This window comes from Triticum urartu, chromosome 3A, assembly GCF_056163025.1.
Source record: "Triticum urartu cultivar PI428250 chromosome 3A, HENAU_Tu73, whole genome shotgun sequence".
NCBI classification, from domain to species: domain Eukaryota; kingdom Viridiplantae; phylum Streptophyta; class Magnoliopsida; order Poales; family Poaceae; genus Triticum; species Triticum urartu.
Genome location: NC_141875.1, coordinates 517,981,849 through 518,009,606, shown reverse-complemented (window position 1 = coordinate 518,009,606; position 27,758 = coordinate 517,981,849). Strand labels below are relative to the sequence as shown.

General features: G+C 45.8%; 2 protein-coding genes and 1 non-coding gene across 4 annotated transcripts; all 3 read left to right on the top strand.

The window, feature by feature from the left end:
* The first annotated feature begins 7,053 nt into the window (after positions 1 to 7,053).
* On the top strand, positions 7,054 to 12,311 carry LOC125544800 (formin-like protein (DUF1421)). Its single transcript, XM_048708566.2, has 3 exons — positions 7,054 to 7,364; positions 8,033 to 8,302; positions 10,666 to 12,311. Exons 1-3 carry the CDS (start codon positions 7,224 to 7,226, stop codon positions 12,073 to 12,075), a joined length of 1,821 nt encoding a protein of 606 aa, XP_048564523.2. The 5' UTR covers positions 7,054 to 7,223; the 3' UTR covers positions 12,076 to 12,311.
* A 309-nt stretch (positions 12,312 to 12,620) lies between these two features.
* Positions 12,621 to 23,926, top strand: LOC125544799 (callose synthase 11-like). Of its 2 annotated transcripts, XM_048708564.2 has the most exons (4): positions 12,621 to 12,940; positions 13,091 to 13,189; positions 17,529 to 22,925; positions 23,569 to 23,926. In XM_048708564.2, exon 3 carries the CDS (start codon positions 17,543 to 17,545, stop codon positions 22,922 to 22,924), a length of 5,382 nt encoding a protein of 1,793 aa, XP_048564521.2. In that variant the 5' UTR covers positions 12,621 to 12,940; positions 13,091 to 13,189; positions 17,529 to 17,542; the 3' UTR covers position 22,925; positions 23,569 to 23,926. The 2 variants fall into 2 exon arrangements, with proteins under 2 accessions (XP_048564521.2, XP_048564522.2); XM_048708565.2 differs by lacking the exons at positions 12,621 to 12,940; positions 13,091 to 13,189 and adding an exon at positions 17,291 to 17,448.
* On the top strand, positions 20,550 to 20,630 carry LOC125549667 (small nucleolar RNA J33). The gene has a single exon (XR_007301435.1). It is a non-coding gene; the product is annotated as a small nucleolar RNA J33 (small nucleolar RNA).
* Positions 23,927 to 27,758: the final 3,832 nt, after the last annotated feature.

Sequence of the window (27,758 nt, the reverse complement as noted above, 5' to 3'; positions counted from 1 at the left end):
AGCGTTGCTAGTTGTAGGTGAAGATGAAGTTTGTTCCATGTTGGAATATGGATATGTTGGGATATCACAATATCTCTTGTTTATATCAATGCATCTATATACTTGGTAAAGGGTGGAAGGCTCGGCCTTATGCCTGGTGTTTTGTTCCACTCTTGCCGCCCTAGTTTCTGTCATACCGGTGTTATGTTCCTTGATTTTGCGTTCCTTACATGGTTGGGTGTTATGGGGACCCCTTGACAGTTTGCTTTGAATAAAACTCCTCCAGCAAGGCCCAAGCTTGGTTTTACCATTTGCCTCACCATCACCTACTTTTCCCTTGGGAGCCGCTCTCTCGAGGGTCATCTTTATTTTAAGCCCCCCGGGCTAGTGCTTGTCTAAGTGTTGGTCCGAACTAGAGTCCTTTGCAGCGCCACCTCGGGGAAACTTGAGGGCTGGTTTTAATTGTATGGAGTGCTCATCCGGTGTTGCCCTGAGAACGAGATATGTGCAGCTCCTATCGGGATGTCAGCACATCGGGCGGTCTTGCTGGTCTTGTTTTACCATTGTTGAAATGTCTTGTAACCGGGATTCCGAGACTGATCGGGTCTTCTCGGGAGAAGGAATAACCTTTGTTGACCGTGAGAGCTTGTGATGGGCTAAGTTGGGACACCTCTGCAGGGTTTTGAACTTTCGAAAGCCATGCCCGCGGTTATGGGCAGATGTGAATTTGTTAATGTTCGGTTGTAGAGAACTTGAAACTTAACTTAATTAAAATGCATCAACCGCGTGTGTAGCCGTGATGGTCTCTTCTCGGCGGAGTCCGGGAAGTGAACATGGCGTTGGAGTTATGCTTGAACGTAAGTAGTTTCAGGATCACTTCTTGATCACTTCTAGTTCACGACCGTGCTTTGCTTCTCTTCTCGCTCTCATTTGCGTAAGTTAGCCACCATATATGCTTAGTGCTTGCTGCAGCTCCACCTCATTACCCATTTCCTACCCATAAGCTTAAATAGTCTTGATCTCGCGGGTGTAAGATTGCTGAGTCCCCGTGACTCACAGATACTTCCAAACAGTTGCAGGTGCCGATGATACCGTGCAGGTGACGCAACCGAGCTCAAGGAGGAGCTCGATGAAGATCGTTTTTGTTGTATTGTTTTGTTGCCAGTTGATCAGTAGTGGAGCCCAGTCGGGGCGATCGAGGATCTAGCATTAGGGGTGGTCTTATTTTATTTTGGTTCCGTAGACGGATCTTGTTTGTATGCTGGATGATGTAAAGCTACTCTTATGTATTGTGTGAAGTGGCGACTGTAAGCGAACTCTGTACCTCTTTCTTATTCAGTACATGAGATGTGTAAAGATTACCCCTCTTGCGACATTCCTACAATGCGGTTATGCCTCTAAGTCGTGCTCCGACATGTGGGAGATATAGCCACATCGTGGGTGTTACAATGGTCTACCTCGAAATCATATGAATGAGCTCTAACCTCCCAAAAACTTGAAAACATGTCTTTACAAACTAAACCCCTCGGCTTATATAGGCATAGGGGATATCTAGGGTTTACACATGGCCAGCTACAATCTAGGGATGAACAAGTCGATCATAAAAATATGCCTTATAGTGTACGCCAAGTCTTCGGGTAAGTCCATCTAGATCATGCCGAGGGCCAGGGCATGTGTGGCCCCTTCTTCAGTTGTTGGTGGGTCCTCGGCCCGGCCCATGAAGGGCAGGCAACATAGTGTGCTTGTTAGTCCAAGACACCGTCTCCTGGCCAGAACACGAGCATACCCAAAGATAATTATGTGTTGTTCTACCTTATTGGTCCTTTTTTATAATTTGAAAATGTGGATGTGTGTATATCAAATAATCTCCATATCTAAATGTAGAATTTTATTCTAAGATACGAGTCACTAGAGATTCTAAACAATTTGTTCTCCTCTCACGAAGGGCACAAGAGACTAGCGTTTCCTCGTATTTCCAACCGCCGCAGGTTCCCCTCGCCTCTAGGTGCACTTCGACGCCAATGCGCACGGGGGGAGGGCAACTTGGAGATTGGCAGTTGAGCTTTTGCCTCATCCTAGCATTGGGTAAGGCTCGATCTAGGCCGGTGGTGGCGAGGCGATGGCGTCATTGAAGGCGTGGAATAAATCCCTTCCTCTCGTTCCTTGTTTCGGCCATGCCGATTGGCGTCGGTGGATGGCGCGTGGAGCTCCGGTCAGGTCCAGATCCACCCCCTTCCCCGGTTTGTATATGTTTCTTCTAGGTCGTCCTTGACGGAGTGGACGGTGATGGTTTGTGTTTTGGTCTTCTGGTTTCTCCAGTCAACGAAGCACAACTAGGTTCGGCTTCATCAGGGAGCTAGTGAGGTTAGGCCTCTCCGGTGTTGTCTGGATGGACCGGGGATGATTGTTCAGTCCTATTCGTTGCTTTCTTCCTGGGACAACGATATAATATGCAATTCGATGTCGCCGGCTTCTTCTGGCTCCGTTTGGTAACTTCCTTTCCGCTGTGTTAACACCGTTACCCTGGTTCTGAGGTTAGTCTTGAGATCCAGAGGTGCCATCGAACTTTGCCGATAACGCACCACGGACGAGTGCAGGAGGAAGACGTCAACAATATACCCAAGGACATGTATGTTATTTTCTATTTCTGTAAGAATCGCCTCGTAAGGGAACAATTTTAATATATATCCTTGGCCTTCTTGCAAAAAAATTGTCAATGGAAATTTTCTTTCAAGCAGAGGACAAAGCAACAGATAAAAACAATTATATGAATCATACAGCTCGTCTAGTTTTCCATTTCGCCCTAAAAACTACTCCCTCCATTCCTAAATATTTGTCTTTTTAGAGATTTTAAATAGACTAGCACATACAGATGTATATAGACATATTTTAGAGGATAGATTCACTCATTTTGTTTCGTATGTAGTCACTTGTGAAATCTCTGGAAAGACAAATATTTAGTAATGGAGGGAGTATGTCCAACCAAAATTTTTAGATTGCTTTTAATTGAAGAAACACGCAAGTTTTTTTTGCCGGGAATATGGGGAGCTTTATTGCTTTAATAACATCCAATTACAATCCGCCCGTAGGCTGCTAATAAGAAAGGAAGGGCACTCCTCCAGCCAGCAGTCTGACACCACCATGGTACAGGCTTGCTTTGCACAGAGATCGGCCAAACAATTACCAGCCCTCGGGACATGCCTAATAGAAAAAGAGATAAAACTAGTCGACTTCTCCCCAATTTCATCTAAGATAGGCGCAACAATAGAGCGATAATTGTTACGCGACGACCAGAGATTCAGCACCTCTAAGCAATCCACCTCCACGACGTGTGAGAAACCACGAAGTTGGGCAAATATAACACCCTCCTTGAGTGCCATTGCTTCAGCGATTAGTGGATCAGTTACTCCGGGGAAGGGTTTACTCCAAGCTCCCATGAAGGACAGGTGGGATCGAGCTACACCACCTCCCCCAGCACAATGTACTTCGCTGTTTATCGCCCCATCCGTGTTGATTTTGACCCAGCCAACATCAGGTGGGCACCATTGCACCCCCAAGACAGCACTAGCAGGTTTTGGAATTTCTAGAAGTAGTAGATCATCTCGGATGGTCTTCACAGCATGAAAAGGATTGAACGGAACCTTGTCATGAGTCCGTCGATTTCTGGCAGACCATATTGCATGCATGATAGTCACAATCTTGCATCTATCTTGGTCTGCGATCATGTCGTCCATCAATATGTCCTTCGCCCAAGTCGCAGGATGTAATCTGGGTAGTTTGAGGCCCAAAAGGTCTCTCGCTGCCGACCAATACTGCTTGGCGTGTGAGCAGGCTACAACTGCATGTTGCAGATCTTCCTCTGCCACATTGCATAGATCGCATCTCGCCATCCTCCTAATATGGCGATGTTGCAGAGTGACGTAGTCCGGCAAAATACCTCGCAGGACTCGCCACCAAAAGACGCGGACTCTTGGAATGACCTTGAGTTTCCACAAGGCTGTCCAAAGGTGTTTATTTGACGATGAAGTTTCCGCTATCGTTCCTTCCTCTTGAGCTGATTGCTCGATCCGAGTCATTAGAGCACGATATGCCGTTTTGACAGAATAAACACCTGATTTTTCCAAGGCCCAAGCATAGAAGTCCTCCCCACCAGAAGCTCTTAACGGAATGTTTAATATTGCATTTGCACCCGGAGCAAGGAAAATGCTATGTACCTTATCCACCAGCCAAGACCCATTCTGATGGTCAATTAACTCTGACACCTTTTGAACATGATCATTGCCAAGACGCCCTATGGGCTTGAGCGTGGAAGTGTTGGGGATCCAACGATCTTCCCATATGGAGATGGAATCACCATTCCCCACCCTTTTGATCAGTCCAGTTTCAACCGCAGCACGACCGACAATTATGGCCTTCCATGTTGTGGATGCAGACTTGGGTGCTGTTGCCTCCAAAAAATGACAGTTAGGGAAATACTTGCCCTTTAAAACTCTGGAGCACAAGGAATTGGGATGTGTAATGAGCCTCCAACCGTGTTTTCCTAGCAAAGCTAGGTTGAATTGAGCAAAGTCCCGGAATCCCATGCCTCCCTTTACTTTTGGTGCCGAGAGTTTATCCCACGATATCTAGTGCAAGGACCGTCTATCAATATCACTACTCCACCAGAATTTCGCCATAGAAGATGTAAGTTGCTTACAAACTTTTTTTGTCAATTGAAAACAAGTCATGCTGTAGGTAGGAATGGCCTGAACCACGGATTTGAGAAGAACTTCTCTACCTGCGCATGCCAAGTTTTTCATTGACCACCCTTGCATTTTACCTCGACACCTTTCACCAATGTGATCAAAGCTACCACTTATAATCCTTCCCACGACAGTTGGGAGACCCAGGTAGCGTTTGGTAAAAGCTTCCACAAAAATACCAAGTACTTGTTTAATTTCTGTCCTCAATTGATCTGAAGCATTTGGACTGAAATAAATGGCACTCTTCTCCTTGTTAACTGCTTGGCCGGAGCATGCATCATATAACTGGAGAATTTCATTCAATCTATGTGTGCTTTGTACATTTGCATTCATGAACATCAAACTGTCATCCGCAAAGAGCAGATGATTAACCCAAGGTGAATGTACACTCACCCTAATTCCTCTATCAACCAGTGCACCACCATAATGATTCATCAAAGAAGTGAGGCCTTCTGCACATATGAGAAAGAGGAATGGAGAGACTGGGTCACCCTGGCACAGCCCCTTCGTAGGTGTGAAATACGGAAGGAGAGAACCGTTGACCTTTACGGCGAATCTGATTGAGGTGACACACTTCATGATCAGACGAATAAACCTATCACAAAAACCCAACTTGGTTAACATAGCCTCTAGATAGTGCCACTCGACGCGATCAAAGGCTTTAAGCACATCTAGTTTCACGGCACAATAGGCTTGCTTGCATCTCTTCTTTTTTCTCATTGCATGCACGCTTTCATACGCTACCAGGATATTATCGGTAATCAACCGGCCGGGTACGAAAGCACTTTGCTCCTCGCCAATAATCTCATCCATCAGACCCCGAAGCCTGTTGGTGCAAGCCTTGACTGCGATTTTGTACAGAACCGGGCAGAGAGCTATTGGGCGGAATTGAGTGATTTTCTGGGGGTTGCGCACCTTAGGAATCAGCGTGATAGTAGTGTCGTTTAGACCTACCGGCAGTTCTCCACCGTTCAGAAAATCTAAGACAGCCAGGGTAACATCCTCACCGAGTACGTCCCAGTGACGTTGGAAGAAACCTGCTGTAAATCCATCCACGCCTGGCGCTTTGGACGGTGCCATTTGGAAGAGTGCCGTTTTCACCTCCTCGGCCGTGAAATCCTTCTCCAAGAACTCATTCATGGCAGCGGTGACACGGACAGGAACATGTTGTAGAAGACCGGACATGTCATTGAATCCCTGGGATTGGTAGAGGTTCTGGTAAAACTCCATTATTTCCGCTTCGACCTCGGCTGGTTCATCACAAATGGAACCATCCAATCTTTCAAGAGACACAATACGGTTACATCTGGCTCGTTGAGCAGCTTGGGCCTGATAATACTTTGTATTGCGGTCACCTTTGCGCAGCCACTGAACCCTTGAACGTTGTTTAAGCCACACCTCCTCCTGTCGCAAGATTTCTGCAGTTTGGCAGTCACTGCAAGTTCTTCTGCATTTGGCCCCCGACCGATCGAAGCCGCCCGGAGCCGTTCAAGTTGTTTCTGCAGCTTTTTAACTTTTTTGGAGATGTTGCCAAACTCGCGGTCTCCCCAAGACCCGAGTGTATTTTGAATAGACGCTAATGCTTGCACTACGCCTTCCAGCCCTCGACGGCCTGTCCCAGATTGCCATGAGTTTTTGACGAGAGCATCATACTCGCTGTGGGACTGCCACACATTTTCATAGCGAAACGGTCGCGGGCCGCGACGTCCCCCGTGCGCTCGCTTCATTCTCAGCTCGGCCAAAATATAGCAATGATCAGAGGCTGTCGAACTGATATGTTTTACAGTAGTAAATTCAAACAGGGTGAGAAAGGATGCATTTGCAAAGGCACGATCTAATCGAGCTTTTACATTGGAGTTCCCCTGTTGTTTATTATCCCATGTGAAGGGCACCCTTCTCCATCCAAGGTCTTGGAGAGAACAAAAATCCACTGCCTCCCGGAACGCACACATTTGCCATTCCGATCTAGCATGAATGCTGAAGTGTTCATCCGAATATATCGTCTCGTTGAAATCGCCCATACAGAGCCAACTATTATGTTGTACACCATACAAAGTCAAGAAGTTCCAACTATGATACCGATTTTCAGTTCTTGGTTCGCCGTAAAAATCCGTGAAACGCTAAGGTTGAGACTGATCCTTCGACTTGACTTCCACATCAATGTGCGCCCGACTGTAGTTCTTGAGCTCCACGTTTGAAAGAGACAATTTTCACTATTGTTTGCCTGATTACCAGCCTTCTCAATATAAATAAAGTAACCGAAAGAAAGAAAAAAAGATAACCCGTCGCTATACAAAACTTAGTCTAGTCTTATCGTCTCAGCCGGGGTGGCGAGGCCTTTGCTTAATCAACACACCAGAGGGCCCTAAAAACAAACAGCACAGACTAATCAATCGATCGATCCGTCCTTCTTCCTCCTCTCTCCTCACCTGCAACCTATCAACCGCCCTTCGCTTCCCCTTCAAGCAAGCTCCCCATCGCGACCAAAACCCTAACCCTGCGATGTCCGGCTCCGGCGGGCCCTCAGGCCGCGGCTCCGCAGGCGGCACTCGGAGCTTCGACTTCGGCACGGACGACGTGCTCTGCTCCTACGACGACTTCGCCGCCCCCTCCGAGTCCAAGCGACCCGATCCAGTCGACAAGGTATCCATCGTCCCTTCCCTCCCTTAGATCCCTTCGGCGAGCAGTATCTGTTGGTGTGCCGAGCTCTGACAGAAGCTTGGGGCTAAATTTCGGTTCTGGTCTGCGGATCCCTCCTTTCCGTTGGAGGAATTTGGGACGAAGGAAAACTAAACTGGGTTCAAGTGTCCCATGATGAGTTCGAATGGGAAATTATCTATTTTCACCGTTATTACGCATCAGTTGTGCTTCTGCCTAGGAGCTAGGGTATTCTACGCCCTACGTTTTATACAATTTCGACTGTTTTATGTATCGTGATTGAGGGAAACTCGTGACATGTTTGTACTTGTATAGAAATGTCGCAATCCGGTGTTTTAGATTTCTGGGTCGTATGCTTTAACCTTACTGGGATATATCACCTATTTGTTCAAAACCTGCACAGGTTATCGTTTCTACAATGCTAGTCAATAGATAGGAAAAATTAAGGGTCCAGCTCGAAAACAATTTGAATCATGCTGGAAATTTCATAGCAATTTCCTTTGTATTGCTGGATGCTGGAGGGTTTTGTTTTGGTTATAATGGTTAACTTTCATTCATTACTTCCAGCAACGAACTTATTTCATAATCGCTGTGGTTATAATGCTCAACCTTCCTCATTACTCGCAGTACTCATTCTTGTACTTTTGCAACAGGATTTTCATGAGAGCAGATTTGGGAGACCATCTGTTAAAGTTTATGAACAAGATAGTTATGCCAAAGAGGATGTACTTTCTGCTGTTGAGAAATGCATGAAGAAATATGCTGATAATTTGCTAAGGTCTCTTGAAGGAATCACCAGCAGGCTTTCACAGCTGGAGATTTATTGCTATAAGCTTGAGAGGTCCATAGGCGAGCTTCGAGCTGATGTGCTTCGTGATGAAACTGATCTAAGATTAAAGTCTCTTGAGAAACATCTACATGAAGTAAGTAAATACTACTCCCTCCATTTACAAATATGAGATGTTTTGGATATTTCAATATGGACTACGTATGTACTGAAATGAGTGAACAAACACACTAAAACGTGCCTATCTACATCCTATTCACAAAAAAGTTAGAACATCTTATATTTGTGAATGGAGGGAGTACTATTTAGAGTAAGGCCGTTTTGATAATATAGTTCTTTCAGGTGTATTATCAGTGCAATCATGCCATATGTTCATTGATATATTACTAATATCATATCTATGAATTTATTTGATGTGTATGCACTTTATTGTGTCTCTGGATGAAACTATCTTGGATATTATTACATCAGAATATTTTGTTAGGGAGTAAAAGGCGGATGCACACAAGCCACACACACCACCAGCATCATATGCACAAATAAACATGAGTGTGTGTGCGCGCGCCCGCGCGTGTGCTTGTGTGTTGTCTACATATGAGGAAAATACTGGAGGGACACAATGTGGTGTGTACTCCGATTAAGTACGGCGCATTTTGTTGATCATAGGGATTAAACCCGTGTGGATGGCAATGAACACTCCCTCCCATCTTTGGCCAACGGGCCATCCATGATCCGTTGCATCAAACATTGTATATCACTTACATGTGATGTTTACTCCTTTGCTTGTAAATGTTTGCTCCAGTTTGTTGCTCCAATATGTTTATTTATGCTATTGATCATCTAGTAATTGTGAGTTCAGACTAAGTAGCGAAAGCCATCGGTATAGGAAGTATAAGGTTCAGATATATTTAATCTATATTACATCGTTTGTTGTTCTGCTGTAGTTTTTTCTAGCTTATGTTTCTGTAGTATTACCTCCTGTGATGTCTTTTGTTCCACTCCAACCAGTTTTTCTTGGTTAGTTGAAACAAATTGCAGTTACACATTATGTTCAATCTTAGAAGTTAGAGCAATGCATCAGGCTGTTTCATTCACTGTAACAGTATCCTCTGTGCTTATACGCCTCAGTGAAGATGCAACACAAGTTCGAGTGGGTACTTACTGATTATAACCAGTATGATATCCTAAATGATATGAGACTCTTGGCAGTTTTGATTTTGATGAGCTCAATACTAGATGATCATATTTGGCCAGCGAAGTAGCCAACCCAGGCATCTCTCATCTGAGGTTGAAGTTGATCAAGCCCAAAGTTCAGGGTTTGTCTGAGCCTATCCTACACTGATCTGATATTTCCAGTTACTTAGAAATCCCAAGCTAAGCTGAACTGATTGTTTAATATGATTACTTAAACCTATTAGGTCCGAACCATGATGACTTAATCTGCATACCATGTTTTGTTTTGGCATAGGTGGTTTATCTTAGAGGAATAGGTGAATAATCTGAAATCTGAGTTAACATAACAAGTAAGCAATTTTGACCACGAATTCACAAAATTGTTGAGAAATCACCTTGGTCACTTTGGTTGCATGCATGGGAAGTTTCGTGCATGTTCCAAATTTTATCACTCCTTTGGTCCTACCTGAATCACTAAATCAAAAGTAAATCATCATAAAGACACTTGGGAGTTTTTACATGCAACTACGAGTTATCCCAAGTATGCTCAGGCTTGATCTCGTACCCACGGTATTAATTCCAGGCAAGCTACTGTCTGGTGCTCATGTAAGGCTTTTTTGGGGGATGCTTGGGCAGGTCCTCTAATCTGACGCCCTTTAACCATTGTTCTAGTTCTACACTCTTATGGCAAGTTATAAGCACACTGCATGTTAGGAAGTCAGTTTATGAGGAAAGGACAATCAACTAGGACGTCTGGACTTGCTTTGCCCTTCATCTTACTGTGGACTGTCCATGGACTGGCCCTTGTATAAGTTGTATTTGAACCAATAATCAACCTGTATCACTCTATGTGCCTAATCTGCACCTTCCAGATTCTAACCATTGGTATCTCAACATAGAGCTGGAACAACTGATGATCTTTCTCTCAAGGAAACACATTTAAGCCAACCCATGGACAGTGACACAACAGAAGATATAAGCGTCCCTGTCGCTGAGATCTGAATGCACATGAAGAATGATATTTTCTACTTAATGATGAACCTGTTTTCGTTGCCTGTTATGCGCTCCACTCTTATGCTAAATATATTTATATCTCGGTGGGCAAATTTGTAGCTGCAGTTGAAGCATACATATACAGTGCACATAACTTGTGATGGTTCTAACTATAACATTTACATTGTTTTGTTAAGAAATACAGTTAAAAACCTGAGATGATCTAGCCAGTACATTTTTGTACTTTAATTTTCATATGTGCTTCGCTGACACATCTTGAGTGTTAATCTGTTAAGAAATTTCTAACCGTGACTAAAATTTGAAACGGTGCAGGTGCACAGGTCTATTCAAATCCTTCGAGACAAGCAAGAGTTAGCGGATACTCAGAAGGAGCTAGCCAAGTTTCAACTTACACATGATGAATCTAAAAAGAAAGAAGATGTGCTGACACCTTTCCCCGAGGCAAAGAAGCCTGAAGAAAAGCGCGATGCAGCAAGTCAGCAGCTGGCACTTGCTTTGCCTCATCAGGTGAACTCAGCGGCACTTGTACCTAGAGCTTCTGGACCAGTCCAACAGTACAATGATCAACCTGTGCAGCAGACGGCCCCTAGCTCTCTTGTACCACAGCAGGACCGCTATGCTGTTAGCCAAGCCATTGTTTACTACCCACAACACCAAGCTCCAGGCAACCAGGACACACAAGGTCAGCAAGTACAACAAGAGGTGCAATACCTGCCAGTAAGGCCTCAAGCTCAAGATGTCCATGCTTCATCCCAGCCTCAGTCAGCAAATCAAACCCAGCCGCAGTCTTACACTCCTTACCAGCAGCAGTGGCAGCAGCAACCCTCTCGTTCATCTCCTGCACCAGCAGCTCAGCAACAGCAGCCTTTCTCCCAGCCATTTCCTCCACCTGTGCAGCAGTCCCAACTATCTAATGCTCATCAGTTTCCAACACAGCCAGCACAGCAGTCCCAGCTGTCTAATGTTCAGCAGTTTCCAACACAACCAGCGCAGCAGTCCCAGCTGCCTAATGTTCAGCAGTTTCCAACACAACCAGCGCAGCAGTCCCAGTTGTCTAATGCTCAACAGTTTCCTCCACCACAGCAATCCAACCCTCATCTTCCTCAGACAGCGCAACCACAACATCCTCATGCGCAAACTCAGATGAGACCCCCGACCCCCCCGCCAAACTACTCTGGTGGCTATCCACCCCACCAGCCATTGAACCCTTCCCCTGAAACTCTGCCCGGCAGCGCGGCTATGCAAGGACAATACAACACCATTGCTCCATCAGGTGTGACTCATTCTGAAGGGCAATATTCATATGGTGGACCTGGCATCCCACCATCTCAGCCACCACCGCAGCACAACATGCAAAGGCAGCAGCTTCCTCCTCCAGGCCAAGGCTCTTTCGGGCCGCCTCCAGGTAAGGGGGGCTATCCTCCGCAGTATGCGCCGCAGGGGCATCCGCAGGGTTACAACACATCGTATGGCAGCTACCCGCCGAGTGGTCCTTCTGCAGTCCAGGCAGCACAGATGCCTCCAGGGTCATCGCAGCATCACATGATGCGCGGCCATCCATATGGAGATATGATCGAGAAGGCAATCACCATGGGATATCCAAGGGAGCAGGTGCTGAATGTGATCCAGAGGATGACTGAGAGCGGGCAGCAGATAGATTTCAATGCGTTGCTCGACAGGCTGAACGAATCAGGCTCCGGAGCACCCCCTCGTCCGTGGTGATTTCGGCCAGGCCCTGTTTCGCTGGAAGCCGTGTGCGCTGCAGGGTGGTGTCGTGATATCTGTCTAAATCAATCTAAATAAATAAGATTTGATATGATGCCGTCTATTGATTCTGTCCGTACAATGTACATACAAACATCGAGCTTGAATTTCATGTGCCCCCCCTGACTCGTGCACGTGCACAACTGGATTACGGAGATCTGTTCTGAAGCAAATTATTTCCAGTTATCTTGTCATTTTGTAGTGTGCAATGTCAGGTGATGTTTGCTAGTACGTTTTGAATTTTGTGTACTCCTACTGTTTTGTCCATCATGTTGATGTGTTGTCCTGATCTCATCATAGTGTGTACTCTGGCCTACAGTGACTGGTACTACGCTCTTCCAGCTGGAGACGCACCTTTTTCGTACAAGTATTTTTTTGTCCTTTGCAGTATTGCCCAGCCTACGAAAATCACGAGAATATCAGAGTATGGGTGCCTACCTGTCTTTCCAGTTTGGAAACATTTTTTTTTCGAACTGCAGCTCGGCAACATTTTCATTTCTCTGCTTGGATTGGAGTAAGATTGGAGAGACAGAAGAGAATGGATGAGGACAGTTGGGACTTGTGTAGCGTTTAGGAGAGAATAACCAAACAAGTTCCCGAGTGACGGCCCGGCCCGGCCCCACCCAAGAGCATCTCTCTCCTCTCCCCCGCGGCGGACGAGAAGGGGAGAAGAGAAACGTCTCAAACGCGCTAGCGGCAGCAAGGCCGAGCAAGTGGCGATTCGCGAGAAGCCGAGCGGGAGGCGGCACAGCAACGGCAGAGCAGAGGCAGCGGGAGAGGGGAGATCGAGGCCAAACAGATGCCTGCTCCTGCTCGGAAAGGGGTAACGAATCCATCTCAATTGCTCCGGCGATTCCTCCCTCCTCCCTCCCCCATGGCCGCGTTCAAAAATTCCTTCCCAATCCTACCTATACGGGCATATTCGTTTCTCAGCTTTCTCTCTCTCTCTCTCTCTCTCTCTCTCTCTCATCAGCTGTGAAGAAGAGAAGGAAGATTGAGCCGCAGCGGCAGCAGCCAAGGGTCTCGACGGAGACGGCGGGCGGCCGCTCCTCGCCGCCGGTCGACTGATCAGGTGACAGTTCTAAATCCTCCCCCGTCAACCACCTTGGTGCCAGAATTTACTCCCCCGCTAGATCGCCGTTAGCGGCCGAGGTTTCCCAAACTCGCTCGAACGGAACGAACGGGTCGCGCCGTCGCCCGAACGGAGCGGGGGCTCAGTCAGTGGCAGTCCCGTAGTTTTCTCCCGCTGATGCCGTTGCCGCTCGTCTCGTGGGGCCTCACCAAGCGGCGACTGACGAGTTTATCTCCTGGAAGGAAATAGAGGTAATATCAATGGCAGTCATATAACTTGCATATGATGTTCAGTTTGATACTAAAAGTTGTAAAATACATCATTACGGTCACATAACTTGCCTATGCGTGCAGATACGGTCACTTCTTTCGTGTCCAGCCGTATCTTGTGCTCATGTGTCGTGTCAGCATGAATACGGCCCACATGTCGGGGCTGTGAGTGGTGAGGTGTTGGGTCAGCCATGCATTATCTTTCTTTTGCAAAAAGCATCCTTGATTTTTATTTAATTACGCACATCTAGGCACACAGTATCTTTCAAGAAAGACCAATAAAATAGCGCCAGGGGACTAGAACGGACGTCCTCCAAACTAAGAGATAACTGCACTAGCCACTCGACCAAGAATAAATTGACATCAAACTCACAAATAAAATTTTCTTTAATACTATGTTCGCTCAACCCAACAAAGGAATAAACGAAAACTAAAAACATGTTCGTGTAATTCCCCGCAGGAATAAAATGATATAAGAAAACAACTTATATTTTGTTGTTTGTGACGTTTCAAAAATGTTCTATGTTGTAAAAAAAGTATGTGATATTTTAAAAAATTTAATTTTTTTTAAAAAGTTGTGTAATTAAAAAAAGTATATTGCATTTTAAAAATGTTCACGCATTTCAAAAAAATATTCATGCGTGGAAGTGTTCGTCTGTATGTTGTTATTAATCTTGCTCTATTTAAGAAAACTACGCGGGTAATAGAAATTTATGCACATTATCACGCGGAGAGTGGAATCATTCTGTTTGAGCGATCAATTTTTTTCAAATATAAAATTGTTCAAATTTTAAAATTCTTTTGGACAATTCAGCTGAACTATATTTCATTTATCTAGATTTTCAACTTTAAAATTATTCGTATTTGAAAAAAAACCTGCTAATTTGCCTGAAATAAATTTGTGTACATTTATTCTGCAATATATCTTCTTTTATCTAGATTTTTGAAATTTTAATTATTCGAATTCGGAAGAAATAGTTTATTTGTCCAAAAAATTTACGTACAAGCATTCTGACCTATATTTTCCTTTATCTAGATTTAAAAAATTAAATTTATTTGAATTCAAACACAATTTCCGTCTATTTGTCCAAAAATACGTGCAATCATTCTGCACTAGATTGTTTAAGTTAAAAATTATTCGAATTTAAACAAAAATGTAGTTTATTTGTCTAAAAAAATCATGTACATTCATTCTGCACTATATTTCTTCTATCCAGATTTTTCAAATTTAATATTATGTGAATTCAAACAAAAGTTTAATGATTTTTTTGCGGGGAAAAGTTGAATGATTTGTCCGAAAAGTTTATCTAGAATATAAGTTATTTTCTTACATAGAAAAAAGAAAGAATACAAAAGATAAATTGTGTATATCTCTATAATTGCACATGCGGCGAGCTAGCCAGGAGGTCATAGGTTTGAACCGGGGCTATCCCTTTTTTGCACAGCTTTTCCTGTTTAAATTTCTACTTTCTTTGTACTATCCATATAATATGGAGCTAACTGTGCGTACTAATCACCAAACATCAGGTTTGTTGAGTAGTTCGAAGCCCAGCATGTACCCTCCTTTTCAATTTCATTTGAGAATTGTTCGTGTAGATAAAATGCAAGCGATCAGAAAAGTTTGGTTTTAATTTTATTTGAGAATTTTCTGCATAAATAAATAAAATGCAAGGATTAAAAAAACAGTGAAATGAGCCCCCACAACGTTGGCACGCCACGTGTGCCTGTGATACGGCCGGATACGATAGAAAGCACCGTATATGAATGAGAGGACAAGTTAGATGACCAGAAACATGTATTTTACGAGTTTATGCACCAAACTGAATGTCTCGTGTAAGTTCTATAACTCCCGGTGTATTTACCAAGGAAATATCGCCTATAGCCTCTGCTGGTTACCAGGGCCCACAACCTACTTTTCTTCGCCTATCGCGTTGATCTGGTGGCACAGGGCCGCCTCTATGGAACGGCGCCGTGCGGGTCCGCCCACGAGGTGGCGCGCGGGCCCACTTGCCATTCTTGTTGATGCGCCTGCGTGCGTCCCCTTGCGGCGTGCGTTGCACCTTTTTGGCATGGCGTCAAGCTGCGGAGAGGACGCAAGCCAGCAGCGGCGTGCGGCTGATGAGTAAAAAAAAACTGGTGTCACTCACTAGTACTCCTAGTAATAGCGTCTAGTTTAGAGGCCATGGATTCAAATTTACAGCACACCATAGCTAGGGTTTCGTGCTAGCTTATCGTTAGTGGTCTTTATTATTGCGGGGTGCTTATCGTTAGTGGTCTTTTCTTTTTTCAAAATTTACATGGCCAGGCAGAAAAAGGCAATGAGTTAGATCTAGTTTTCCCTTTCACCAGGCAAAAAAAAGACAGACGTGTTTTGAGCGCAGGAATTACGAAAGGCAAACTGGTCTTTATCCGAGCCTCTTTTCGCTTTGACGGGAATGCGGGGAGGTCTGACTGGTACCTCTCTAGTGCGGCACAACACAAACAGGGACGGGTGAAAGCACAACAGAAAGCGTCGATCTTTGAGGCTTTAAACACAAGGAGCTAGCAAACAATTATGCCCCAAAACAAAGTGTCACGACCACAGGTTCCCCTCAAAAGCACTTGCTGGCCATCGGCGATAGATACTCTACACCACGAACTTTCGGGTTTTGCTCTGCCTTTTTCTCCTCTGATGAATTTCTTCAGCCTTTGCGATAATGCTTCACGCTACTATCTCTGTTTGCCAATTTCAGTTTATAAGTCCTACGCGTATATCCAGGTTGCCAATTTTATCACCTTAATATAAACTATATAACACAAAAATTATACGGTTTGAAAATAGAGCATCTGAAGTTTATATTGGTATATTTTTTGTAATATATGACTTGTATTAAGTTGGTCAAATTAACGACCTAGAGGCACGCGCACGCATTGTAAACCGAGAGAGAGGTAGTACTATTCTTAAGAAATGAATGAGATATTGATGCAAGCTGGAGGTTTAAGATGTTGTGCCGCTTGCTGTACGCCTGTACCCCGGTGCTCGCGGTCGGACTGAGATCCAGTGCCTTGGCACACACAAGGCACGGATGAACAGTATCGTGCCTTGAGCTTTCAGCCGTTAGATCGGAAATCAAGGTTTCAGATTTCAGTGAACAGTACCCCGCGCTACAGTATGTTGGTCCTGTAGCGATTATCCTGTAGCAGACTTCCTGTAGCGATGCACTGTAGCGATGACTCTTGATGTTCATCGGACCGTCGCTTGTAGATCCAACGGCCAGGAGATGCCCTCAAGGCACGATACTATTCATCCATGCCTTGTGTGTGCCAAGGCACCGTATCTCAGTCCCTCGCGGTCTGGTTGTTTCAGTGGGCAAGCGGGGACACCGCACGTGAGCGGCATGTAGCCAAATGTTTCCAATTGCGGGATAGGAGCAAACAAAAAAGTCTGATGGACTCATGTGCCATATGGCTCCAAATCTCCGAATATTGAAAGCTCTTATGCTTTCTCAACCACAATTCAAAAGTTGTCACGCCCCCAGCCCCTTTTCCGCTCATCTCGTCTGCTGCTGGAAATGGGCTGAAACGGCTCTCCAGCAGAATTAATGCACGCCTATATCGATCACCAAAACCAAAAAGTTATCTACGCGAATCCACTACTAAAATTAATCCCCTAGATTTTCCACACAGCGAGTCAGTTGAGTGCCAATTCTGCTGGCTCCATGGCTTCACCGAGACGAAACCTAGGATCAGAATTTAGAACTGCTGTTGAGCTGTAGTAGCGCATCACCAAACTCGTTCATTCATCATCCATTCTTATCGTCGTCATCATTGTCCCACCGGAAAGTACAGCGCACGGAAACACTAGCCAGCGAGCGAGCGGGTCGAGTCGGGTCATGGTTGGAAACCCCAGAAGCAAAGCAAAGCAAACCCCCTCAAACCCCACGCCGGCGAAGCCAGACAAACGCCGCATGATTTCCCCCTCGCCCGCCGCCGCCGCCGCCGCCTCCTCATGTGTGTAGAGTGCCCTAATTCGCCGGAAATGATGTGGCTGTTGTTGATGACTAGTACTAATTCCTCCTCCTGTTTTGCAGCTGCGTGAGACGGAATGAGCCACCTGCGCAACCGCCGCCCCACCGCCGCCGCCGCGGCGGCGGCGGCGGCGGAGCAGCCGCCGGTCCAGGCGTCGTACAACATCATCCCGATCCAGGACGTGGTGATGCACGGGCAGCACCCGTCGCTGCGGTTCCCGGAGGTGCGCGCGGCGGTGGAGGCGATGGCGCACGCGGAGGACCTCCCGCAGCCGCCGCTCATGCGCGCCTGGGACTTCCGCCGCGCCGACCTCTTCGACTGGCTCGGCGCCACCTTCGGCTTCCAGCTGCACAACGTCCGCAACCAGCGGGAGCACCTCGTCCTCCTCCTCGCCAACGCCCAGCTCCGCGCCGGCGGCACCCTGCCCGCCGACCACCCCGCCGACGTCCTCCACTCCTCCGTCGCCCGGACCATCCGGAAGAAGCTCCTCAGGAACTACACTGCCTGGTGCGCCTACCTCGGCCAGAGGCCGCACGTCCACGTGCCCAGCGCCGGCCGCCGGACCGGTGCCTCGGCCACCGTTGGCGTCGACACCCGCAGGGACCTCCTCTACACGGCGCTGTACCTGCTAATCTGGGGGGAGGCTGCCAATTTGAGGTTCATGCCAGAGTGCCTCTGCTACATCTTCCATTACATGGCCCTCGACCTCAGCCATGTCATGGACTGCTCTATCGATATTGAGACAGGGCGGCTTGCAATCCCTGCTGTGTGCGGTGAGGAGGCTTTCCTGAACCGTGTTGTCATTCCGATTTATAGTGTGCTCAAGGCCGAGGTGGAGGCCAGCCGAAATGGGACCAAGCCACACTCAGCGTGGAGAAATTATGATGATGTAAATGAGTACTTCTGGAGCCGGCGAGTTTTCAAGAAGCTCCGGTGGCCACTGGATTCATCAAGGGGCTTCTTTGTGCCGCCGGGGAAGTTTGGCCGTGTTGGGAAGACTGGTTTTGTAGAGCAGCGGTCTTTCTGGAATGTCTACCGCAGCTTCGACCGGTTATGGGTGATGCTTATTCTGTTCTTTCAGGCAGCGATGATCATTGCATGGAATGGTAGCGGGATTCCATGGGAGACCCTCAGGCACCGTGACATCCAGGTCCGTGTGCTGTCAGTGTTCATCACCTGGGCTGGGCTGCGCTTTATGCAGGCGTTGCTTGATGCGGGCACTCAATACAGTCTTGTGTCGAGGGAGACTAAGCTCATCTCTGTCCGGATGGTGCTCAAGGCGTTTGTTGCTGCAGGGTGGACTATCACATTCAGCGTGCTTTATGCGCGGATGTGGGATCAGCGGTGGCGAGATCGCAGGTGGTCCTTCGCCGCCGAAACCAGGGTGTTAAATTTCCTTGAAGCAGCTGCTGTGTTTGTCATCCCACAGGTGCTTGCGTTGGTGCTGTTCATCATTCCTTGGGTTCGGAATTTTACGGAGAAAACCAATTGGAGAATTCTATATGTGCTCACCTGGTGGTTCCAGACGCGCACATTTGTAGGCCGTGGTCTGAGGGAGGGGCTAATAGATAACATCAAGTATTCCCTATTCTGGATCTGCCTTCTTGCTGCTAAGTTTAGCTTCAGCTACTTCCTCCAGATTAAGCCCATGGTGTCCCCCACGAAGACAATATTCAGCCTCCATGACATCCGACGTAACTGGTTTGAGTTCATGCCCCACACGGAGCGGATTGCTGTAATCATCCTGTGGCTCCCAGTTGTCCTCATTTACCTCATGGATATCCAGATATGGTATGCAGTCTTCTCATCACTTACAGGGGCACTTATCGGTCTTTTCTCGCATCTGGGGGAGATTCGCAGTGTTGAGCAGCTGCGATTGAGGTTTCAGTTTTTTGCAAGTGCAATGCAGTTTAATTTGATGCCAGAGGAGCACCTGGACAAGTTGCATGGTGGCATCCGGAGTAAACTGTATGATGCGATTCACCGGCTCAAGCTGAGATACGGTTTTGGCCGCCCATATAGGAAAATTGAAGCAAATGAGGTCGAAGCAAAGAGATTTGCACTGATTTGGAATGAGATCATTCTGACATTTAGGGAAGAAGACATTGTTAGTGACAAGGAAGTTGAGCTTCTTGAGCTTCCACCAGTTGTTTGGAAAATTCGTGTGGTGCGGTGGCCGTGCTTGCTGCTAAACAATGAGCTGCTTCTTGCTCTCAGTCAAGCAAAAGAGCTAGTGGCTGATGACAGGACACACTGGGGTAGGATATCTAGCATCGAGTACAGGCGATGTGCTGTGATTGAAGCTTATGACAGCATACGCCAGTTGCTGCTGGAGATCATTGAGGAGAGGACGGATGAGCACGTTATTGTCAATCAGCTGTTCCTTGCATTTGATAACGCAATGGAATACGGGAAATTCTCTGAATACTACAGGCTAGACTTGTTACCTAAAATCCATTCATCTGTAATCACCTTAGTGGAACTGCTACTGAAGGAAAAAAAAGATCAGACCAAGATAGTCAACACGTTGCAGACTCTCTATGTCCTTGCAGTTCATGATTTTCCAAAGACCAGGAAGGGTATTGAACAGCTCCGGCAAGAGGGGCTAGCACCGTCAAGGTTGACTGAATCTGGGTTGCTCTTTGAGGATGCCGTAAAATTCCCTGGTGAGAATGATCTTAGCTTCTACAAGCAGGTGAGGCGCCTCCATACGATCCTCACATCCAGGGATTCCATGAACAATGTCCCAAAGAACCCTGAGGCTAGGCGGCGTATAGCTTTCTTCAGCAACTCCCTATTCATGAACATGCCTCGTGCTCCCACAGTTGAGAAGATGGTGGCATTCAGTGTTTTGACTCCATATTACAACGAAGACGTCATGTACAACAAGGACCAGCTTCGTCGTGAAAATGAAGATGGCATCTCAATCTTGTTTTATCTTCAGAAGATTTATGAAGATGACTGGGCGAACTTTTTAGAACGTATGAGGAGGGAGGGAATGGTTAGTGACGATGATATTTGGGCTGGGAAATTTCAGGAGCTCCGACTTTGGGCCTCGTATAGGGGTCAGACCTTATCACGGACTGTTAGGGGAATGATGTACTATTACAGGGCTCTCAAGATGCTTGCTTTTCTTGATACTGCCTCTGAGATAGACATTGCAGAAGGAACAAAACATCTGGCTAGCTTTGATTCCATTAGGCATGAAAATGATGTGTATCCTATCAACAATGGTTTGCAACAACGGCCTCAAAGGAGGTTGAACAGAGGAGCCAGCACTGTCAGTCAGTTGTTTAAAGGCCAGGAAGATGGTGCTGCTCTTATGAAGTACACATATGTGGTCGCTTGCCAGATATACGGAAACCAGAAAAAGGGGAAAGATCCACGTGCTGAAGATATCCTGTCTCTTATGAAGAAAAATGAGGCCCTTCGTGTTGCTTATGTTGATGAGGTCCATCACGAGATGGGTGATATACAATATTATTCTGTCCTTGTAAAATTTGACCAGGACTTGCAGAAAGAGGTTGAGATATACAGGATCAGGTTGCCAGGCCCACTGAAACTTGGAGAAGGTAAACCTGAAAACCAGAACCATGCCATCATATTCACCAGAGGCGATGCAGTGCAAACAATTGACATGAACCAGGATAATTATTTTGAGGAGGCTCTCAAGATGCGCAATCTATTACAACAGTACAACTATTATCATGGGAGCCAAAAGCCAACCCTGTTGGGAGTTCGAGAACATGTTTTCACTGGATCTGTCTCTTCACTTGCTTGGTTCATGTCTGCACAAGAGACAAGCTTTGTTACCCTTGGGCAGCGTGTGCTAGCTAATCCACTGAAGGTTCGGATGCATTATGGGCATCCTGATGTATTTGATCGCCTTTGGTTTCTGACCCGTGGTGGTTTAAGTAAGGCATCGAGAGTAATCAATATCAGTGAGGACATATTTGCAGGTTTCAACTGCACCCTGCGTGGTGGAAATGTTAGCCACCATGAGTACATCCAGGTTGGCAAGGGGCGTGATGTTGGGCTTAATCAGATATCGATGTTTGAAGCTAAGGTATCCAGTGGCAATGGTGAACAGACATTGAGTAGGGATATCTACAGACTTGGTCATAGAACTGATTTTTTTCGGATGCTTTCTGTGTTTTATACAACAGTGGGATTCTACTTCAACACAATGCTGGTGGTCTTGACAGTTTACACATTTGTTTGGGGGCGCCTGTATCTGGCCCTGAGTGGTCTGGAGGCTGGAATTCAGGGAAGTGCTAATGCTACTAACAATAAAGCCTTGGGTGCTGTGCTAAATCAGCAGTTTGTCATACAGCTCGGATTCTTCACTGCCCTGCCAATGATTTTAGAGAATTCTCTTGAACTGGGTTTTCTACCAGCTGTCTGGGATTTTTTCACAATGCAGATGAATTTTTCATCTGTCTTCTACACATTTTCCATGGGAACAAAAAGCCATTACTATGGCCGAACAATTCTTCATGGTGGTGCAAAGTATCGGGCTACTGGCCGTGGCTTTGTTGTGCAGCATAAGAGTTTCGCTGAAAATTACAGGCTATATGCTAGGAGCCACTTCATAAAGGCTATAGAGCTCGGAATAATATTGACCGTGTATGCCGCTCACAGTGTGATTGCCAGGAACACACTTGTTTACATAGTCATGATGATATCTAGCTGGTTTCTCGTGGTGTCCTGGATCATGGCTCCATTTGCATTTAATCCTTCTGGCTTTGATTGGTTGAAAACTGTGTATGATTTCGAGGATTTCATGACCTGGATCTGGTTTCCAGGAGGTATATTTTCTAAGGCTGAGCACAGCTGGGAAGTGTGGTGGTATGAGGAGCAAGATCATCTGCGGACTACTGGCCTTTGGGGAAAGATTTTGGAGATACTGTTAGATCTCAGATACTTCTTTTTTCAGTATGGGGTTGTATACCAGCTCAAAATCGCAGATGGAAGCAGAAGTATTGCCGTGTATCTGCTTTCCTGGATATGTGTGGCAGTGATCTTTGGTGTTTTTGTCCTGATGTCCTATACCAGGGACACGTATGCTGCAAAGCAACATCTTTACTACCGAGTTGTCCAGACTGCTATCATCATTCTGGGAGTGCTGGTGCTGATATTATTCCTGAAGTTTACTGAGTTTCAAATCATTGACATCTTCACTGGCCTTTTGGCATTCATTCCTACTGGCTGGGGCTTGATTTCCATTGCTCAGGTGATCAGGCCATTCATCGAATCCACTGTGGTGTGGGGCAGTGTTATTTCTGTGGCGCGTTTGTATGAGATACTGCTTGGAGTGATTGTTATGGCACCAGTTGCATTGCTGTCCTGGTTGCCAGGATTTCAAGAAATGCAGACAAGGGTACTGTTCAATGAAGGTTTCAGCAGAGGCCTCCAAATATCCCGCATTCTTGCTGGCAAGAAAACGAACACAATTTGAGGTACTCCATAATAAACCTTTTCGATTTATCTGGCCTATTTGCAATGTACTGTGCATCCACTTATATTCTACTGGCATCTTTACATTGAATTGTGACGCTTCTGGAAGCAGTGGAATTTAGGGCTTAGTCTCATGGTGAATCATACTATTTCGACAAATAGCATTTGACAAGTCTAAACTTGCCGCTTTCTAATTGTCCAATTGGTGTTTTCAGTAATGATAAATAGCTCCATTGATGATTTAGATTCCTGTGTTGGGCTGGTGTCACTGATGAGCTTAAATTGTGCTGAAAACGAAAAATGCTGAGGTTATGTGATTGATCTAATGCTCTATTCTTTATCAATTTACCATCTGTTTTATCCTTGTCTAATGGGATGAGTGCATCTGAAGTTAGCTTCCTTGTGTTTCCCCTTTTCTGTCTGTCCGCGTGTCGATACCACCAAGTTTCACTCAGCACGAAAGTCGTTAATTTTGCGCTCTAGTAGAATAATAATACTACCAATGAAGTGTGTGTGGTGTTTTTGCATGAAATTCAAGGTAGCATGTACAGCCTGTTCTATTTTTGCACTGGAAAAATATCAAACTGTGCACTTTCTGATTCAGAGATGTAACTGCTGGGTTTTTTGCCTTGATTTTTTTCGCAGGCACTAACCAGGTTGCCGCGGTTCCAGTTAGGCAGTGATCCGGTCATCATCTCTGTACAGCACCAACGCGGAAAGCCTTCCGTGGCATAGCTTAGCTCCATATTGCAATCTTTTGCTGGCTACTGGCGATCTCTCTAGATTAGATGTTCAGATTCGTACAACTTTGGTGATTTAGGCATTGAGTCTTTGCACTAGCTGCCTGTTAGAGTAGATGACGATATATTTGTTGGCCTGGCTAGAAGTTCCATCTCCTGTGCTGAAGAGGTTGTGTAATTGAGGATTGATGGAAATTTCCCGCTGTGGTTGATCAGATCTAGGTCTGCGCCTCAGTTATGAACGCGCTATTTCTTCCGTTGCATTCTCTCTGCATGCTCTGCATGTGGTCATCTGGTGCCGCGCAAAAACGGCAAAAAGAAGATTGGCGCTTTTGCAATCCGTGCGAGTACGGTCGGAATGGACTCGTAACAAAGTGGGTTACTCTTGGGAACATATGCTCCTGCGCATCAATTTTTTTTTTTTTTTTTGCAAATGTTAATATTTTTTGAAGAAAATAGATGGGTTCATTGTCACGGTCAAATTGGCACTTGTAAAATTTTAGGGGAAAAACTTAAGCATTTTGATCTGTGCAAAAATAAAATAAAATAACGAATGTCAAATGTTACCTCCAAATGTTAGGCATGTGTGTGGAGATGGTGCCTGCTTTGGTTTCCTGGTCCGGCGTTTTTTCATGTGTGTGTCTTGGTTGCACTGTCGAACGGAACGAACAACGCGGCTGTGCGTCTTGATTCTCCGGCTCCAGTTTTCATCGACAAAGGTTGGTCAGCCTCGCCGAGTATGGTGTAAAATTTGTGTTCCCCATCTCATTGAAAGAAGTTATGAAAGATTTGAAGCAATGGAGCAAAGTTACTTTTGGGAATGTATTGAAAGAGATTGAAAGGTTGCGGGGTTAGCTAGCAGACCTCCAGCTGTCAGGTGCGGATCGCGCACAAATCCGGGCAAAGATGAATGAACTAGATGAGCTGTTGTATAGAGAAGAGATGCTTTGGCTTCAACGGTCTTGTATTACTTGGTTGAAAGAGGGGGAACGAAATACTAAATACTTACACCGTCGGGCAGTCCGGCGGGCGCAGCGAAACTCTATACAGAGACTTATGAAGGCTGATGGTTCATGGTGTGTGGCTCCATCCGAGATGGAATGGATGGCCAATTCATACTTCAAGGAGGTTTTTACTAAAGACCCGACCTTGGATCCGAACGAGGTGTTGGATAGTATCGCCCTTAAAGTCTCCATGAAGATGAATGCGGCCTTGTGTCAAGAATATACGGAGGAGGAGATATCCAACACGCTGTTTCAAATCGGTCCGTTGAAAGCATCGGGATGTGATGGGTTTCCGGCCAGGCTTTATCAGCGGAATTGGGCTGTTCTCAAGGATGAGATAGTGGCAGTGGTGCAGGAGTTTTTTTACCACTGGTGTCATGCCGGATGGAGTTAATGACACGTCCATTGTGCTAATTCCTAAAGTGCCACACCCGAGAGAGCTGAAGGATTTCTGGCCCATTAGTTTGTGCAATGTGGTGTATAAGATCGTGTCAAAGTGCATGGTAAATAGGCTTCGGCCTCTCTTATCTGAGCTTATTTCTGAAAATCAAAGTGCCTTCATCCTCGGGAGGCTCATCTCTGATAACTCCATCATCGCGTTTGAGTGCATTCATCACATCCAAACCGCCAAAGCAAATTCACCATCGTTGTGTGCTTACAAACTGGATTTGTCAAAGGCTTATAACCGCGTTGATTGGAACTTCCTGGAGAGGGCTCTTTCTAAGTGGGGATTCTCCGATGAATGGATCTCCCGCGTTATGGCATGTGTTACATCAGTGAAGTACTCGGTGAAATTCAATGGGAAATTGTTGGAGCCCTTCTTCCCCTCGAGAGGGCTCTGCCAAGGTGATCCGTTATCCCCCTTCCTCTTCCTCTTTGTGGCTGATACTCTTTCTATTCTTTTGAATAAGTCAATGAGAGAAGAAGGACTACAAGGGGTCAAGATATGCAGGAGTGCTCCGGTTATATCACATCTTTTGTTTGCGGACGACTCACTTCTGTTTTTTCACGCATTGGAATAGCAAGTTAGTTTGGTTAAAGGTGTGTTGAACACGTATACGGCGGCGTCTGGACAATTAATCAACCCGTCGACGTGCTCCACCATTTTCTCAGATAATTGCTTGCCAAGTGTGGTGCAAGAGGTTATGTCTGTTCTGGAGATTACACAAGAAGTTTTTGAACCAAAGTACTTGGGTCTCCCGGTCCCGGAAGGAAGAATGCACAAAGGGAATTTTGAAACCATCCAGGATCGATTGCGCAAGAAACTCATTGATTGGAGTGAGCAGTATGTGTCCTCTGGCAATAAGAAGATTTTGATCAAGGCTGTGGCACAGGCTTGCCTACTTATGTCATGAGTGTCTTTAAGCTCCCTGCTTCGGTTTGTGACGAGCTAAATCGTATGATCCGTCAATATTGGTGGGGTGTTGAAAACGGGAAGAAGAAGATGGCCTGGATGAGTTGGGACAGATTGAGGCTACCTAAACTTATGGGTGGCATGGGGTTTAAGGATATGAGGACGTTTAATCAAGCATTGTTGGCCAAACAACCCTGGCGCCTAATAGACACGCCGGACAGCCTCTGTGCACGGCTTATGAAAGCCAGATACTACCCTTCGGGGCAACTGTTGGATACGTCGTTCTCAGGCAAGGATTCTTTAGTTTGGAAGGGTATTTTACATGGTCTCGATCTGCTGAAGAGAGGTGTTATTTGGAGGGTTGGCAATGGAGCTGATATTCACACGTGGAGAGACCCTTGGATCCCTCGGCCATCGACGTTTCGCCCTATTACACCCAAGGGTAACTGTTGGCTGAACCGGGTGGCGGATTTTATCGATGATAACGGTGCGTGGCGTGTTGATCGCCTACGGGAATTCTTTTGGCCTATGGACGTGGATTACATACTAAAAATCAGAACTTCTCCCTGCAACCGCGATGATTTTGTCTCCTGGTTCCTGGAGAAGACCGGAGTTTTCACGGTAAGGAGCGCGTACAAGTTGGCCACATGCGATCATAACGTCACTTTCGCTAATGGATCATCTAGTACAAACCCGAAGGGTGACCGCTCAGTGTGGAACCATATTTGGTCGGCCAATGTGCCTCAGAAGATGAAAATCAATGCATGGAGAGTGGCAACCGGCACATTGGCAACTCAACAGTGCAAAAATCAGAGGCACTTGGCTACACGTTCTCTATGCCCTCTCTGTGGGGTAAAGGAGGAGACTACTTTTCATGCTCTGATTGCATGCACGCAGGCGAGGATCTTGTGGATTAATGCTACCTCTTGAGCACTGCATTGGTTTTCCCTTGAAGAGGAAAGGGTGATGCGGCAAAGTAGCGTAAGTATTTCCCTCAGTTTTTGAGAACCAAGGTATCAATCCAGTAGGAGACTACACGCAAGTCCCTCGTACCTACACAAACAAATAAGAACCTCGCAACCAACGCGATAAAGGGGTTGTCAATCCCTTCACGGTCACTTACGAGAGTGAGATCTAATAGAGATAATAATAATAAGATAAATATTTTTGGTATTTTTATGATATAGATTAGAAAATAAAGATTGCAAAATAAAAGGTAATAGAATAGCTTGTTGACTGAAGATTAATATAAATGAGAATAGACCCGGGGGCCATAGGTTTCACTAGTGGCTTCTCTCAAGAAAGCATAAGTATTACGGTGGATGAACAAATTACTGTCGAGCAATTGATAGAAAAGTGCATAATTATGAGAATATCTAGGCATGATCATGTATATAGGCATCACGTCTGCAACAAGTAGACCGAAACGATTCTGCATCTACTACTATTACTCCACACATCGACTGCTATCGAGCATGCATCTAGAGTATTAAGTTCATAAGAACAGAGTAATGCATTAGGCAAGATGACATGATGTAGAGGGATAAACTCAAGCAATATGATATAAACCCCATCTTTTTATCCTCGATGGCAACAATACAATACGTGCCTTGCTGCCCCTGCTTTCACTAGAAAAGGACACCGCAAGATTGAACCCAAAGCTAAGCACTTCTCCCATTGCAAGAAATATCAATCTAGTAGGCCAAACCAAACTGATAATTCAAAGAGACTTGCAAA